Genomic DNA, 18312 nt, shown 5'->3' on the forward strand with positions numbered 1-18312 from the left:
GCGAATCAAATTCGTTAGTTGGGCCGAGGTGGTGGCCCAACCAGTGAATTTCGACTGTATATACTCAACGATGATTAAAATTTAACCACTTTAATATACATCATTTCAGTGCTAACATTTGAAAACGGCACAAAAGCCATTTGTAAACAAATGGTTTGTAGGCTCTTTACTCACTACTTGAAGTACACCCACGCGACACAACAGCAACATCGGGTAGGGGAAATTTTCCCCTTCCTGACGATGCTATTGGTTTGCGTGGGCGTTCTTCGGGTAGCGAGTAAAGGGCCCACAAACCATTTGTTTACAAATGGCTTTTGCGCCGTTTTCAAATGTTAGCACTGATTTTCAAAATCTTTTTTCTTCTGCCGTATACACAGAAAAAAAAGTTGTTGAATATCACATCCAAACTGCTGCAACCAGGTCAATCCATCGGTTGTGTAATATAACGTTGTACGATGTATATCGATTTTGCGAACAAAATTACATCCATTGATGTAATATTGTATCTGCTTTTTGCTATGATATCATCATTTCATACATCAGCTTGAATTACATTGATCGATATTACATTTTTTTGCTGTATAGAATATTTCTATGCACCACCAATGTAGAGTGCGCTAGGCGATTATTAGAGGAAACGTCAACCAAACCGTTTGTTTACATCAAAATTACAATTTTTATATCTCAAATTAACGCATATTTGAACGGATTTACAGCTCAAATAATACCACATAAAAAATCCGGAACATCATAACCGCTGGGGTAGTTTTATAAATCTTCACTTTTCTAAACAAAAATATGTGAAAGCACCAGCCGAATCACTGCAAAATCGATACAGAAAACAAAATATTCCATTCGGATGATGATTAAAAGCACCTGCAATGGATAAAGTAATCAGAAAAAGTAAAAACATTTTCCTCTTCCTATGATTCACGCTGCTATAGAGCCTCAGCTGCTATCAGCTCAGGTACTATCTTCGGTCCCAAGCTAATCAATGCACCCCTCGAAACATAGGAAAATCCACGAACCCCTCATTTTATATCTGTCAAACTTTCATAGCGAATAAAAAAAAATGGTGTAGTACTAGAATTTCGACAAGAATGGGGTACGTTAATCGATTTGCTTGGGACCAAAAGGCTAGTCAAGTAGTGAGCCAATTTAAAATCGTTAGTTTCCACCGGTTGGTACTAAGCAGAACACTGAATTACACGGATAGAAATCTCCTTATACCTTTTGGCAAATTTCCATTGCTGATTATTCATAAAATGTATAAGTCAACTAATAAGCAGACGCCTTGCAAAAAGTTAATAAAGATCATGTGTCAAATGAAATGTTTAAGCGGTCACACATCCGATCGACCGGTTTTCGAGCCACGGTTGTCAAAATTTAACTTCTTGTCTGTCAGAAATAACCATGCTCGGATAGCTGGGTAAATCAATAACTTTTTATCTGTCAAATTTTAACCAAAAGTTGAAAAATTCGCCAAATGGTTCAGAGCCTTAAAGTAAAAATAAAGCGTGCTAGATGCTAAAGATAGTATATATTTTACAGGCATGACATTTTGGGAAGCATTTTTGTTATTGTATGTTTTCCAGGAGCTGATTATTATACTCCAAAAAAGGCGAAGTGGCATCAGAGCAAGAACTTTCAGATCGTATCACTTTGATTTTGACTGTGGTGTTAACGGGGTCTCGCACCTTCTGATTGTATTCGTAAATATCAGGTCATGTTTGCTCAAAAAAGATTTTGCAAACATTTTTGAAAATTCTCAGACAATTAGCAATTTTAACGCAGACCAAAAAAAAATCATCTGGCATCTCTGTCACTTCGTCAGCTGTCACCAGTGTTGCCAGATATACCGATTTATCGGTATTTATACCGATTTCCGATCTAGATACCGATATACAGATAAGGTTCCTCAGAATACCGATTTTTGAGATTTTATACCGATTTGTACCGATTTTTTTTAAATAACCAAAATTATTATTGCCTGCCCGCGCTCGAATTTTGGAGAAAATTTTTGTGAGAGACTTGTATCTTTTTGAATACCTCATGTTTTTTGAGCCTTCAAAATAAAAAAAAAAATCATCTCTAAAAATGCCTTATGATTGATACTCTTTTGAATAATGTTTGCAATTCCTCCTTTTGATTGGCTACCCATCAATCGAGAAATAGTCGATGGCTTTTTCCAGTATTTCCTAAGGAATCGAGAAACATTTTTCAATTGTTATTTAAATTCCGGACGTTTTATTCATTTTTTTTATCTTCCTGAAACTGCATCCAACTTTCCCTGGAATTTTCTTCCACCTTACCTTGGAAGCTTCTCCAGCCTTCGCTCGAATGATACTTTCATCTTCTCCCGCCAGTTTTTTTAACTTTCCCGGATTCAAGGAGGCTATCTGATTTTTATTGCGGATCCACACTAGCTGCAGGGACATTTAGAAGCTCTGAAGCTTCAGAAAAGTCCGGATTTTTGTGAAAGTTTCGATAAATTAAAGACAGTTTCATAAACTTATGTTACCTGGAAGTTTCAGAAAAGTCCAACGAACTCCAGTGAACTTAAGGAAACATCATAAATATTTTGGAAACTTCACAAGTGCAAATAACTTCAGAAACATTTAATGGTTTTCAGGAACTTTAGTGAAGCTCAGAGAACACCAGGGCAGGTCAATTAATTTCAATGAAATTGTTGAAATTATAAAGAAGTTCCAAGAAACTCAGGAAATTTCCGAAAACTTCAGCAATGTCCTGAGAGGCTCGTGCAAAATTTGGAAACGTAAGGGAAGTAACATGAACGTCCATTAATTATGTCACACTTTTAAGGGGGGGAAGGGGGTTTGGAAACTGTGACAACCCATACAACAATATAAGGTCCATACAAAAAATGTGACAAAGGGAGGAGGGGGTGGGTTTTCTTTTTTAATGGCAGTGTCGATAACTTTTAAACATTAAAAAAAAATCGGAAGGATCAGAGACTTTCAAAGCGGATGTAACAATAAATTTCATGACCAGAGGATGACCAGAGAACTCCAAAAACAGACCCAAATTTCAGGAAAATTACTAGAACTTTTAAGAAATTTCGAGGAAAAAGGAAATATTCCTTAGTGAATTTCAGGAATGTTCCGAAATCTTGAGGGAAATTGCGGAGTCTTCAGGGATGTTTTATGAATTATGTGCACTGGAGTCGCTTTTTACGCGGTTTTTTTACACGGTTTTTTTACGCGGTTTTTTTACGCGGATTTTGGAATTTACGCGTTTTTTTTACGCGGATTCCGGAATTTACGCGGTTTTTTTACGTGGGACGTATCACCCGCGTAAAAAGCGACTCCGGTGTACTTGTTTCTTTCGACTCTTCCGTAAGCGCCTTGGTTTCCGACTTTCTTCAGATGTTTCTTCCAATCTACCTTAAGAAGTTTCTGCCAGCGTCTCCAGGAAGTTTCTTTCGTCTTCTCCAGGAAGTTCAATTCATTCTCCCAGAAATTTCTTTTGTCTTCTTCTGGAAGTTTGACCATAAGCCAAGAAGATTTTTCCGAGCTTCTTCTGGCTTTCCCTGGAAATGGCTGTAGTAGATAGAGTTAGTGTTGAATAAATAATGCGTAGAATCGAGTGAGCGTAAAGCGTGATAGTCCTTATGTAAACGGAATCTCATTGGTTAGAGAATTTTGATAGGTTAGCAGGTATAAATATGAAGTACCTAAGCTCGTTACAAGAATGACTTCAACGAGCTTAGGTACTTCATATTTATACCTGCTAACCTATCAAAATTCTCTAACCAATGAGATTCCGTTTACATAAGGACTATCACGCTTCACGCTCACTCGATTCTACGCATTATTTATTCAACACTAACTCTATCTACTACAATGGCTACTTCTGGAAATTTACTTCCGGTTTCTGAAACTTTTCTGGCTTCCTGTGGATGTGACATGCGATTTTTTTCCGATAGTAAATAAACTAATAAACTAAAAAAAATTTCGCCACAAGTTTCTCAATTCGTGTCTTGGAAGTTTCCCAGCTTTTCTCGAACTTCATCCAGAAGAGCTTCTTTCGTCTTTCTCTGGTTGTTTTTCAGCTCCATTTAGAAGCTTATTCAAACATTCCCCGGAGTTTTCTTGCGGAATTTTTCGATCATAGTTCAAAAGTTAAAATTTTGCTTTCATTAACGGCTTTCTGTTTGTTAATTAACTGTAACGACCTTGATTAACGAAAACACTGCAACGACTACGATGTAATCTGCCCGACATTTCGGCCATGGGTTGTGGCCTTTTTCAAGGGAAAATATTGTTTGTCGTTATTGTCAATAGTTTAGTCGTTGTTGTGGCTGATTTTCCATATTTTTGTTCGTTTAATGATATTAAATTGAAAAATCTACTTCGTTACAATTTTGATCACCACTTGAGAACAACGATAATTTTAAAAATTAAATTAAAAAATTAAAGAGTTTTTTAATACTGAGAACGCCATCAAACAAAGCAATTCCCCTCAAATCCCAGTCGTCACCATTGTTAAAATTTTCACTTTAAAAAACGGCGAAAATATAAAATTAATTAAAATTGTGAATACCGATAAATACCGATTTTTTAAAACCTTTGATACCTATAATCTTTAAAACATTCTGGCAACGCTGGCTGTCACTTCGTTTGTATACATACATATTTTGTTTTGGTGACGCTCGTTATCGCAGCTTACAACCAAACCATTGATTGATAACACAATTGATAATTATTTTAGATGGGTCCACTAACCGTAAGTGATTTCAATTTATTTTGATTCGACTAGTTGCTAGCAGAACAATGTCGCGTTCATTATTTCACCCATCTTTTGTAATTTTCGGTAAGAATTAGTTTATAATAGGCACTGGGTTTCCTTGGTTTTTCATCATTGCTATGTGTTTCATCCATTTCGAATGAAATATCAATATTTTAATTAATTTTATTGATATTTTAATTTACAGTGAAAATGCATCTGAATCACAAGCATACATCAACATCTGCACCTTTTAACAAAGATCAAAGCTGATTGTCATTGCAAGTTTTACTAAAAAAAAAATCTTGTTATCAAGCTCATATTGCATCCTGTTCATGTTGCAGCATAGGGTAAGTGTGTTCATATATAGTGTCAGTTTATTTTTTTAATTTGATTTTACACGTGCAAACCTGTTTGGAACTATGTACAGCAGATAATTCAAATCAGCCAACGTTTACAAGTGACTTTTTCTGTTGTAATCTATTGAGCTAATCATAAATTATTTCTGAAATTCACATATTTGATAGTGGATTGAAAATTTTGAAACTACTATAATTCTATTCTATACTAAGTATCTCACTTTCTTGCAAAGGTTTCTCAAATAATTGGATAATATGCATGTAAATCGGTTAGTCCTACTATAGATCCAACACGCATTGCACATTGGTGTAATTGAGCATTAAATTTTTAACCATAGAATGATTGAATGACCGCCTGATTGTTTTCTTAATACTTAAATTGATTCAATTACACGCCATGACCATTTAAGCGACATCCATCCATTATCATCATCAGCTACCTTCAACCAGTGAAAAGAAAGACGGTGATAAGTATTCATTACCTTGAAACTTCTATTTACATTTACAGGTCTATTCGTGACAATGAATATGATTGATGCTGCTGATTTACATAACGCCAGTAATCTGACTGAAATTACTTGGGCCCATGCTGTCGATAGTCAAAAATTCCTATCAGATGTCCTACAAGGTTCGAAGCTTTAAGTTGATGTCGAATAAAAAAAATACTAATGATTCGATATTCTTTCACTTAAAAAGGCGATATTGATTTCATAGAGGCAGACATACTGCTTGGCTTTTTGGAAAATGATGCTAACAAAGAGAGCGAAATTCCCATCATGGCGCATCCTCCGGCAACAACATCAGATTTATCGTTGGAAGCGTTTTTGACACATATACAAGCTTATAACACCGCCGTTCAACCGTCCAAAGTAAAAGGAGTGAAACTAGATTTCAAATCAATCGGTGCACTGGAAAAATCAATCGGAATCATTGGAAAATCTTATGATATGCAAAAATTCCCAACATGGATCAACGCTGATATTCTACCAGGGCCGGTAAATAACACGGAAACTATTCCGGTGGATCCGAAGCGCTTTTTTGATGCTGTAAAACAACTTGGTCCTGCAGTTTTGTCTATTGGGTGGACTACTAAATGGAGTGAATCTTCTACAGATGGCCAATACACAAGAGCTCATGTTTCGCAGATGATAAATGTTATAAAGGACAACCGAATCGATGAGGCAGGAAATGTCATAACATTTCCAGTTCGTGCCGGAATAACTGCACACAGTTTGGAATCGTTGGTTTACTTGTACTGCTCGGTGAAGGAAACGAACCCTGTGACATTTACCATTTGGTCGAGTGCAAATGATGCTGTGAACGTGGAAAATCTGAGGAAATTCATATTCACCATAGGATTGGATAAAGTTTACGTTGACGTTCCAGATGAGCTGAATGAACAGTTGCGATTGAATGATAATCCCTTTGGAACTACAAAAACCGACATTCGTTGTAACGATTCATAAATGAAACATTGGTAATGTAACCATAATCAGCTGAAATAAAACTGTTTTAATTGCATGGAATGGAAACTACTAAGAATGAATGACTCCACTTTTAGACTCCTGTGAAAACTGTAATTGCACATGCCTATTAAAAGTTGACTTATTATAAAGCAGTAGCTAGCAGCTTAAGAACAGTATTTGCAAGCTACTACACTTGCTGTTTAATTAGATAACAGCATTCGCTAATTGAAATTAAAGATATCGAAGCGTTATCTCAGAGTTTTTGTCAAAATTTCCCAAGTATAGTCTTGGGATTCTCCCTTGTATTTTAATTTAATTTTTCCCTCTAAAGTTTTAAAAATACGCCCCCGAAAACACTTGAAATTCACGCATTACAATTCTTAATAATTCTCGCAAGATCATGCTTAAGTTTCTTTTGCTATTATTTGCTTTAATATTTGCTAGGAATTCTCACTCGCGCTCCTTTCGTGTGGCAATTGGGCTCCGGGGGCTGATAGAATCAAGTTCAACTTGTTGAAGAACCTCCCAGACGTCGCTAAGAGGCGCATGTTGAACTTGTTTGATCAGTTCCTGGAGCTTAATATTGTTCCGGATGATTGGAGGCGGGTGAGAGTTATAGCTATTAAAAAGCCTGGAAAACCCGCGTCAGATCACAACTCGTATCGTCCCATTGCGATGTTATCGTGTATTCGAAAATTGTTGGAGAAAATGATCCTTTATCGCCTGGACAAATGGGTTGAGACGAACTCTCAGATACTCAATTTGGTTTCCGTAGGGGCAAGGGAACGAACGACTGTCTCGCGTTGCTTTCCACTGAAATTCAGTTGGCTTTTGCTAAAAAAAGAGCAAATGGCTTCTGTCTTCTTGGATATTAAGGGGGCTTTTGATTCAGTATCGGTTGAAGTCCTTTCAGACAAACTCCACGCTTGTGGCCTTTCCCCATTAATTAATAACTTTTTGTACAATTTGCTGTCAGAGAAACATATGAGCTTTTCTCATGGAAACTCTACAGCTTCACGATTTAGATACATGGGTCTCCCCCAGGACTCATTATTATTATTATTATTATCTCTATTTAGTAGATTTTCAGCCGCAGGCTGGTTCATCTCCGGGAGCCCCAGAAGGGGGCTTCCCTAATTACATAGTTGAGATTTTGGAGAACCCAGAAGGGGTTCTCCTAGAGGTTGGTGGAGCTCCAGAAGGGAGTCCCCTTAGTACAGAGTGTTTTTAAACAGAGTTCATTATAGTTCCTGTCTTGGTTCTTAGCGTGGTTGGCGGATCATGGTGTGAATGGCGGTGGTCGTTGTCGAAGGCAGTCAGGTAATCGTCATGTGATATCCAGGCTTACTCCAGTGGTGTCCATGTTCGAAGTGTAGTCATTTTGTATATATTGATTATATTTTATCGAACAGTCCAGCATCTTTTAGGAAAACTATTAGGGCTGCTTCCGTGAACGGGTCGTTAGAGAGGGCGTTACGTATGCTGTTCGGTATTCCATAGAGGAGCCGGATGTTATGGAAGCAGGGACAGTTAACAATCAGGTGTTCGACTGTCATAATCGTGTTGCAGGAGTCGCAAAACTTCCGAAAAGAGGCAGCACTACCCATGTTGTGGGTCACTCGGGTGTGTCCGGATCGAAGCCGGGATAAGACCTGTTGTTCCCATCGGCTCGTAATGTCATTCCATTTGGAGGTGTCGCCCTTTATTTTTCTCAGGAACGGTCCCCTTTTTGCGAACCACTCCCGGGCCCAGGCGTCTCGGAGGGATGCTTTCACCCATTTTTTTACGTCCTGACTGGGTACAACTGTGGTGGCCATCCGGCCGGAGCGACCTGTGGCAGCGAGATGATCTGCTTCACAGTTGTCCCGGACACCGCAATGGCCGGGTACCCAAACAAATGAGGTGTTCGGCGGCGCGGCCTTTTGGATCCCTTGTATCCAGGGGTGTCTGGATGTTGCTGAATTCAAGGCGTATAAAACGCTGGCGGAGTCTGTTAGGACACATATGGGTTTATTGGCGGGTGTCGTGGTGGCGAAGTGGATGGCCGCAGCCTCCGCCGAGAAGACGGAGCACTGATCGGGTAGTCGAAAGAAGTAGCTATTGGATACATCCGCTACTCCGAATCCAACCTTCCCCACGGCCTTAGAGCCGTCCGTGTAACGGTGTTGAAAATTTGCGTATTTAGTTCTCAGCAGCTCCGCTACGTGGGCCTGCATGGCACGGGAGTTGTTACCTGCCTTGAAGCGCTTGGCAATTGAAAGGTCAACGCGTATGGTTAGTTCTGTCCATTCTCTGGCTCCGTTCCAGTGTACCCTGGACACGGGTGGGAGCTCCTGATGGACCAAGTTTCCGAGAGCTCTGTTCCCCTCCCTGAGGAGAAAGACCTCGTTATTCCCGGCGGTCTTTTCCAGGTAGCTGATCGTTCTGCAGCTCAGCGTTTCGGCGACTTGATATTGAAACGGTAGTACACCGAGTTCGACGCATGCCGATTCAGCCGGTGTTGAAGGCAGAAGTCCTGCGACGATTCTGATTGCCTGGTTATACGTTGGGGCTAGTCGTGTGGTAAGAGAGTCGTTGGAAAGGCAGAACAGTTCGATCCCGTAGAATAATCTACTGTTTACAGTGGCCAAAGCCACTTTTAGTAGAATCTCTCTGTTACTGCTCTGGTGTGGTTTGGAAAGTGTCCGGAGGAGGTTTAGCCGCGTGCGGCAGTTGGCTTTGATTTCGTTGAAATGTGCGTCGAACCTCAGCTCCCGGTCCAAGCGTACACCGAGAACCTGGATGGTCTTCTTGTTGGGTATTGGAATATTGTTCGCAACGATGGCTGTTGGTAGCGGGCGATGACGGAATTGGCATAGGTGGGAAACCACGCTCTTTTCTGCGGATAATTCAAAGCCGACCCTATTGGCCCATCTTTTGGTGGCTGATACAGCAGCTTGTAATTTCCTTCGCAGAGCCTTGAGGGTGCGTCCTAAAGCCAGCAGGACGATGTCGTCTGCATATACAAATATGTATATTCCTTTTGGTAGGATCCCAAAGACTCCATTCATGGCGACCAAGAAGATGGTGACCGCTATGACGGATCCCTGTGGGACTCCAGTTTCTTCCGCCCGAGTTGAGGAGCGGTGGTTCCCGATCATCACCTGAAAGCTTCTACCGTAAAGGAAATTTTTAAAAAAGTGTAGAATGTGGCCACCTATAGACCCCAGTCAGCCAACTGTTTGATGACTTGGGGGGTCCAGGCGCGGTTATACGCCTTAGCTAAATCCAGGGCCGCTATGTCGACATGGAGTTCTTCATCCATCGCCTCTTGGAGTACATCGCCCAGGCCAGTAAAGTACGTTCCGGTGCCGTGACCGGATCTGAACGCATGCTGTCTGTCGGTGATCGAGATGGTCGTTGTCCTCGAGAAAGCGAATTAGACGGCGATTGACCATCCGTTCCATGACTTTACTAATGCAGCAAGTCAGAGAGATCGGACGGAAGTTTTCCGGAGTAGAGGCCACTTGCCCCTGCTTTGGGATGGGGACTACCAGACTGTGGGACCATTCATTTGGCAGGGTGTTCTCTATCCAGATTTTATTTATTAGGTCTAGCAGTTCGACTTTGGTGCTGGACGGGAGATGTTGCAGCATGGGGTATCCTATATCATCCGGACCGGCGGATTTCCCTTTGCTGCGGGATAGTGCAAGGGTTAGTTCATCGAATCGAAAGGGCGCGTTGATGGGCGTAGGTACAGAGTCCTCCGGAATGACAATGTTGCCAAGGCTCTGTGTGGATGCGTGGTTTTTTTTGTATGAAGTTCCTGTCATAGCGGTCAATGGCAGAGAGTGAGGCGAAATAGTCAGCCAATTCGTTGGCGATGGTGAGCGGGTCTCGTGTGAGGCCGCTTTGGAGGCGGAGGGCCATCCCCCTGGCCTTTCTTTTTCCGTTGAGGGCATTGACCCGGCTCCACAACTCGGACGCCGTTTGGTTGGAGTTGATCCCCTCCAAAAATTCCTCCCAGCTACTTTTCTTGGCATCCCTGATGATTTGCCGGCACTCGTTTCGCTTGGAGCGGTAAAGCTCGGTGGCTCGTTCCTTGTCTGGGTGGTCCCCCCAGGACTCATGTTTAAGCCACCTTCTGTATAATTTCTACGTCAGTGAAATTGACAATTGCCTAAGTGACAACTGCACGTTGAGACAACTTGCAGATGACGGAATAGTGTCTATGACAGGGCCCAGAGAGGCCGACCTGCAAGGACCCTTACCAGCTAGGTATCGAATTCTCCACGGAGAAAACTGAGTTGGTCGTTTTTTCTAGGAAGCATAGCCCAGCACAACCGAAGCTTCAACTTTTGGGTAAGCCGATCACTCATTCCATGTCTTTCAAATATCTTGGGGTCTGGTTCGATTCAAAATGCACCTGGAGATCCCACATTGAGTATCTGAAGCGGATAGGCCAACAAAGGATCAATTTTCTCCGAACAATTACAGGAAAGTGGTGGGGAGCCCATCCGCAAGATCTTCTAACGTTGTACCGGACAACGATTTCATCGGTTTTAGAATACGGTAGTTTTTGCTTCCAGTCGGCGGCTAAAACGCACATCATCAAACTGGAACGGATCCAGTATCGTTGTCTACGTATCGCGTTAGGATGCATGCACTCGACTCATACGATGAGTCTCGAAGTGTTAGCGGGCATGTTGCCTCTCTCTGATCAGTATTCGGAATTATCCCGCAGGCTCCTCACCCGTTGTGAAGTTATGAACCCACTGGTAATCGAAAACTTTGAGAAGCTTCTTGAGCTCAACCCTCAAACTCGTTTTATGACATTGTACACAGGATGTCGTCAGCCCTTCACAGCATAATCCTCATCGTGTATGCTTCTGCGACTTCGGCAATTCAGTCAGTTTTGATTTATCTATGACGCAAGAGATTCGCGGAATCCCAGAACATCATCGTTCCATGATTGTTCCGTCATTATACACTGCAAAGTTTGGCCAAGTTGATTCCGCAAGATCGTTCTTCACAGATGGATCACTAATAGAGGCGTCCGCAGGTTTTGGTATTTATAACGAATTTCATAGTGCCTCTCGAATGCTTCATGTTCCTTGTTTCGTATATGTTGCTGAACTGGCGGCAATACATTATACGCTAGAAACGATCGCCTCACTTGCACCAGATCATTATTTTATTTTTACGGATAGTCTCAGTTCTGTCGAGGCTATTCGCTCCATGAGGCCGGTAAAGCACTCCTCGTATTTTCTCATGAAAATACGAGAGCTTCTAAGTGCTTTATCTTTAAGATCTTTTGTCATCACCTTTGTATGGGTCCCATATCATTGCTCGATTCCGGGCAATGAGAAGGCGGACTCGCTTGCAAAGGTGGGCGCTATGCAAGGCGATATTTACGATCGACAAATCGCCTACGACGAATTTTTCTTCATTTATCGTCAACAGTCACTCGCCAGCTGGCAAAATAAATGGAGTGAAGGGAGTTTGGGACGATGGTTATATTCAATTATCCCCAAGGTGTCGAAGTGTCCTTGGTTCAAAGGTTTGGAGGTGGGTCGAGACTTCATTCGTGTGATATCTCGCCTCATGTCCAATCACTATTCACTAAGCGCTCACTTGTTCCGTGTCGGACTGGGGGACAGTAATCTCTGTGAATGTGGAAAAGGTTACCAGGACGCTGATCACATCCTTTGGTCTTGTGCGGAGTATCGTGGAGTCAGATCCGAGTTGTACGATTCCCTTCGGGCTCGAGGTAGACAACCTAATGTTCCAGTTCGGGATATTTTGGCTAGACGCGATCTGGAGTTTATGCAACTCATATATGTTTTCTTGAAGAATATTAACCATAGATTGTAAGTTTGATTAACCTTGTGTTTAGTTTGTGTTTTGTATGTGTGTGTGCATTTTTTTTTTGTAGATTTGTTTCTGTAATAATTGTATAATTACAGAGTTGATATAACGTCGATAGGATTAAGTATTTGTTTTAGAAATAGTGAAATTTTTGAATCATAAATCATATTCCAAATCTCCTTTTCCCTCTCCCGATCCAAACAATTGTCATCCACTAACCTCGAGAAGACCGCGAGTAATCGGTTCAAATCCTTTAATTTTAGATTTAAGACATTTATAATGTATAAAAAAAATGATAACTTGGCTCTGTAAAGTTTATTCGATTGAGCCTGTACATAAAATAACTAACAAAAAAAAAAAAAAAAAAAATTGCTAGGAATTTACCTCATAATTCCTAATAAAATTCATTGATTCTGCAACTGAAAAAAAAACTTCATAATTGAAATTTGCTTAATTTTTTCATATCTTGGGAGGTTTGTTGAGAAAGTTATATATTCTTAAGCTAATTTTTTCTAATATCAGAGTTTTGTAAATAACCTGCTTTCTCAAGCTTCTATAGATGTGATCAGTTGCTATTTCAAGTTCTAGATTTCTTACAAAATTGCTCATATATAATTCAGCCCAATACTTTTCAGCATAACTATATCTGTTCGATTGGAATGACTTTTCCTATGACTTTGCCCGACAAACGATTGTTCCAATTTTGACATGTCACCTTTTTTATAAATGTAGGCTCTTTAAGGAAAACCACTTTTCCCCATTACGGAAACGCCTCGTTTTTTGATGACAAATTACGCATTTCCGTGCACAAATCGCACGGATTTTTTATTTATTCAATAGATAATGGAAAAGCAAAAATTTATTGGAGAAATATCTTTCTAAAATTTTCTAATCGCGAGATATTTGCGATCAATTATATAAAGGCGAGATTTTTTTGCTTATTTCTAGCGTCCTGGAGAAATCCTTACCTTAATTTGAAGTGTTTCTGGTAAATTGACAAGGTCATGTGGTATTCGGTCATTGCCAGAATTTGTATGTACTACTTCAGTACTGTTGCGCATTTGACCACATATGTTTGGTTGCTGGGTACATTATCAAAGAGTTTTGGGCTAATGTGGCTGGCAGCAAGTCGAGCGAAAGTTAAATGAAAATTAACTCTTAAACAACAATAATTTATGATGGTCAGGGCCAGACCGAGTTTATTTAGAATATCTTAAAAATGCAGATCAGAGCACGATAGAAGAGCTAGTTGAAATTATGAAGTTGGTATATGTAGAAAACATAATGCCCAAAGACTGGAACAAATCTACGCAAATTCCCATTCTAAAAAAGGCAGGAGCTTCAGAAGCCGATCATTTTCGTAGAATATCTCTTTGTAATGTGGCTTATAAAGTATATGCTAAATGGATAGGTAACCAGTTTCGAAAATTCACAGGAGATCCAGGGTTCCATCAAGCAGCATTTACAAAAAGTAGATCAACAGATGATCATATATTCATTGCTAGGCGAGTCATGGAAGAATATTGGAATGCAGGAAACAATCTAATTGTTTTAGCTTTGGATATCAGTAAGGCATTTGATACAGTAAATGTGAAGAGTTTAAGAGTAGTTTTACTTAATTTAAATGTTCCATCTAGATTAGTTGACAGGGTGTTATTATGTGTTAAGAATGAACTCACTAGAGTTTTATGGCAAAACCAATTTTCTAAAGAGTTCAAAAGAGGTAAGGGAATCAAACAAGGATGTCCCCTGTCACCTCAACTTTTTAATTATTTAATACAAGATGTTCTTAAAAACGTTGCAAGAGATATTCCTGAATTAGAATTGATAGATGTAGATTGCTTAAAACTGCCGATAATTTTAGCATTTGCCGATGACATATTAATATCATCTATATAAGCAAGAAGTATAAATGAGTTAGAGAATATTCTTAAAGTACTAAAAGAGGAGCTATATAAAGTAGGTCTTAAAATCAATAAGGAGAAAAGTCAAATCTTAGTCCGATACCCACATGACAAAGCAGTACAGCCAAACGAATTAATGCTTAATGGAACTGCTTTTAAAACTAGTGAATGTATTAAGTATTTAGGAGTTTGTCTGACAGCAACCCTAAACAGGAAATTAACCAATAGGCATAGATCTATAAACGCTTTGAAAACTTCAAGATTAGCAGCAGATTTTTGTACAAGATTTCATCCGAGCTGGGAATTAGGAAAGCTTATATATAATACAATTTTGGCGCCAGCGTTATTATACGGAACTAAGTTAGCGGTATTAACAAAGAAAAACAGGGTGGCACTAGCAAACTACGAAAAAAATATTCTAAGGAACATTTTTAATAGCTGTAAAAAACCAAGTAATATGAAATTTAATTCCAAAAAAACAATAAATAGACGAGTTAGGGTAGGCAGAATAAGTTATTTTGGACATATCAGAAGAAAAGAGATGAATCACCCACTGCAATTAGCGTATAGATTCAAATTCAACAAGAAAAAAGAGGGTAGACCAAGTCTTACTTGGAGGAAATCATTAAATCAAGACTTTGATAGATATGAAGAACTTAATATAGAAGAATGGGAAGAACTAGCTAAGGACAAAGAAAAATTAAAAGAGAAAGTGGAAGAAATTTATAATAATGAGGATAGCGAAATTTCAGATGGTGTATCGACAGAGGAAGAAGATCGAGGAAAAGGAAATTATAAACACTGGAAGAAAAAAGGACAAGACAGAGAATGTGTAACAAGGACCATTGCAAAAAAAAAAACAAAAAACAAAAAAAAACTAATCCTGATTGCATCTCTTTTTCATTTGCATGCATTCCGGGTGACGAGCGAACATGATGAAGAAGATGGCCTCGTCTCGGAAAGAGTGGATTGTTGAACGACATGGTCTACGATTCAAAATTGGTTTCTGTAATGTTTTATCACGATCTTTTTATCACGATTTTCATCGAAATGTAAGTATTCCCAACAAACAATTGCCTATTGAAGAAACGAACTCTTGACGATTTTATTCAACTGCATGCTTAATAATACTTGTACTATTTTTAATAATAACTTCTGTTCAGGCTTTGTTCACACAAATCTGGAGAATTTTATTCAACCACAACATCGAAATATTTGGTGTTGAATAAGGTATGTCGAGAAGCTTTTATTCGACTTACAAGAGTTGTCACGATCAATTTTTTGATTATTCAGCGTTTATTAGATATCATTTACTTCCTTAAACAGCGATGGTATAAAGGTGTATCTATAGACGCTTGATTCTCCTGTGAAATAATGTTTAATTAATCACTATTATACGTATATTAAACGACGATTCAACTACGGGATAATTAATCCGAAAATAAGAACGGCACAGAAGCAGGGTTGTTTTTTCTCGCTCGTGATTGTTGTGTCATTAATTTCTTCTGTCGAAGTACGCAACCACCACACAGATATACTAGAAAATTTACTTCATACATACCATACACACACATGTCCGTTAAATGGGATTCGAACCATGACCTTCCGATCACCAGCCACTTGCCTTGCCATCTGAGCTAGCCTAGATTTCATCATATGGGCAGCTAAATAATCAATAAAAGCTTGAATCTGAAAACCAATCAGCACTTCCAGCCGTAACTCTAGCTAATTCAAGGAGATGTGAGAATGATTAATTCATTCATAGTTGTTTAACATGAGACCAACGTTACCTCTCCATCCTTCTAATTTCGATGAAAAGGATGCTATTCTTTTCGATAGATCTATGAATTGGTTGTCGTGAGTGATACGATCTATGATTACGATTTAAATTAATTAGGCGTGAAAAATAAATAAAAAAAAGGGTTGATGTTGGGATTGAACTCGCGACCTTCAACTTGGAAAGCGGAAACGGTAACCACTATGCTACCAATTTCGTTTTGTTGTTAGCCTGAAGCAGTGTTGTGGAATAATTAATATGAATGTTGAAATATAATTAATTATTTGACTAATATTATTCTACAAAGGACAAGGCATGTTTTTGCCATGACGTAAACGGCTTGTTTGAAGAGTTTGGTGAGCCATATGATCCAGCTGAATGGCGTTTATTCATCGATAGCAGCAAGTTGAGCTTGAAAGCCGTTTTACTGCATCAAGGGAATGAGAAACCTTCTATTCCATTAGCTCATGCCGTTAATATGAAGGAAACGTATGAATCAATGGCTCTATTGCTCAATTTGATAAATTAAAATCAATACAATTGGAAAATTTGTTCCGATCTTAAAGGGGTTGCCATGTTGACTGGATTGCAACAGGGATACACAAAATATATGTGTTTTTTGTGTAAATGGGACAGTCGAGCTCGTAAGGAACACTACGTCCGAAAAGATTGGCCAAAACGGGATAATTTCACAATTGGTAAAGACAACGTTAAAAATGATCCTCTTGTGGTAAAAGAACGCATAATACTTCCACCACTACATATAAAACTTGGGCTATTCAAAAATTTCGTCAAAGCGTTGCAAAAAGAAGGGCCGGCATTCCAGTACTTGAAATCAGTATTTCCAAATTTATCTGACGCAAAGATAAAGGAAGGTGTATTTGTTGGCCCACAGATCAAAAAACTGCTCAATGATTCCGCATTCAATACAGTTTTGACACCAGATGAGGAAGAAGCGTGGAAATCGTTCCAGCGTGTTGTCACAACCTTTTTAGGAAATTTCAGAAGCCCAGATTATGAGGAAGCCGTCGATGAATTGCTCAAAAATTATGAGAAAATAGGTATAAATCAAAAATATTGTGTTTGTTACATATAATTAATTTCAAATCCTTTTATTTCACTGAACACAGGTGTGAATATGTCTTTGAAGATACATTTCCTACATTCTCACATGGATTTTTTCCCGGAAAGTCTTGGTGACGGGAGTGATGAGCACGGCGAACGTTTTCACCAACGTCGTTACCAAGGGTTTTGGGATGAAACAATGATGGGTGACTATTGTTGGTTTCTGATTCGAGAAACAAGTTCAAAACATCGAAGACAAAGTCATTCGATTCTCAATCATTTTTAATAAAACCTAAATAAATTTCTTTTGTATCAACTCGGTTTTAAATCCTGATATGCCTTAATCAAATTGATATGTAGAGAAAAGAATCTCCCATGAAAACTTTACATGCGATTTGGATGCTTACAACGACCCCTAGAAAAGGAACTCTAAAGCTGTTGTATTTCAGCAACATTTTTAAGTGTTTTACAAAAATGCTCATAACTTCGACAATTTCCAACCGATTTCATCAATTAAAGGCTCATTTTCTCCGGTTTTGAATGGAATTTAAGAATAAATTATGGAATGATTTTTTGAATCTTTTTATCCCATTAAAAATGTTGATTAAAACAAGATTTTTATGGAATATTCGCAGGAAAAATAAAAATAAATGCTGTAAATTTTTAAATGACTTCAAAATTAAATTTTTAATTAAGACATAATATTCTAGTGAACGATAGCAAATTTATTAAGCTTCATTTTCATAAAAAATATTTAAAATTGGTGCACTAGTTCCAAAGATATTGACATTTTAGTAATCGTACTTTTGTCCAAAATTCAAAAAATCAAAATATTTGTATATCTCAAAAATGGCTCTACTTTAATTTTTTCTGACCACGGCATTGAATTCAGCGTAGGATTTTGCATTGGAAATGATCATCACCTTACCGAGTTCAAAAATGCTGTAAACTAGTGTAATGAATGAATACGCCGTTGGTAAAGCATTTACAAAGCATGAAATTATAACATGGACGCATAGTGGTATAAGAGCTATTTGCTGACTGTATTCGCCTTTATACAGCAATATTGTAAAGCAATGCAATGGAATCTAATAATGGAGCTAGAAAACATTCATAAGACGTCTAATAAAGCATTTTATTCAATCAAT

The 18312-nt window shown here is 38.8% G+C and overlaps 2 protein-coding genes across 4 annotated transcripts in view; both read left to right on the forward strand.

The window, feature by feature from the left end:
- LOC135708141 (BOS complex subunit NOMO1) overlaps positions 1-18312 on the forward strand; it is a 546399-nt gene that overhangs the window by 81344 nt on the left and 446743 nt on the right. The window lies entirely within an intron of this gene.
- Positions 4666-6603, forward strand: LOC135708194 (protein FAM151B). Of its 3 annotated transcripts, none has more exons than XM_065230200.1 (3): positions 4666-4746; positions 5614-5733; positions 5802-6602. In XM_065230200.1, the coding sequence occupies exons 2-3, from the start codon at positions 5628-5630 to the stop codon at positions 6569-6571; spliced, it is 876 nt and encodes a 291-aa protein (XP_065086272.1). In that variant the 5' UTR covers positions 4666-4746; positions 5614-5627; the 3' UTR covers positions 6572-6602. The 3 variants fall into 3 exon arrangements, with proteins under 3 accessions (XP_065086272.1, XP_065086270.1, XP_065086271.1); XM_065230198.1 differs by having other exon boundaries at positions 4746-4833; positions 5802-6603; XM_065230199.1 differs by lacking the exon at positions 4666-4746 and adding an exon at positions 4978-5096.

The sequence above is a fragment of the Ochlerotatus camptorhynchus genome, unplaced genomic scaffold, assembly GCF_037179485.1.
Source record: "Ochlerotatus camptorhynchus isolate MF236.1 unplaced genomic scaffold, CSIRO-AGI_Acam_v1.1 ptg000328l, whole genome shotgun sequence".
NCBI classification, from domain to species: Eukaryota; Metazoa; Arthropoda; class Insecta; order Diptera; family Culicidae; genus Ochlerotatus; species Ochlerotatus camptorhynchus.

Coding starts and splice junctions, on each gene's coding strand:
- LOC135708194 (XM_065230198.1), top strand. CDS start 4,794: ATGTCGCGTTCATTATTTCACCCATCTTTTGTAATTTTCG. Junction 4,834..5,613: donor CCCATCTTTTGTAATTTTCG/GTAAGAATTAGT, acceptor TTACATTTACAG/GTCTATTCGTGACAATGAAT. Junction 5,734..5,801: donor CCTATCAGATGTCCTACAAG/GTTCGAAGCTTT, acceptor TCACTTAAAAAG/GCGATATTGATTTCATAGAG.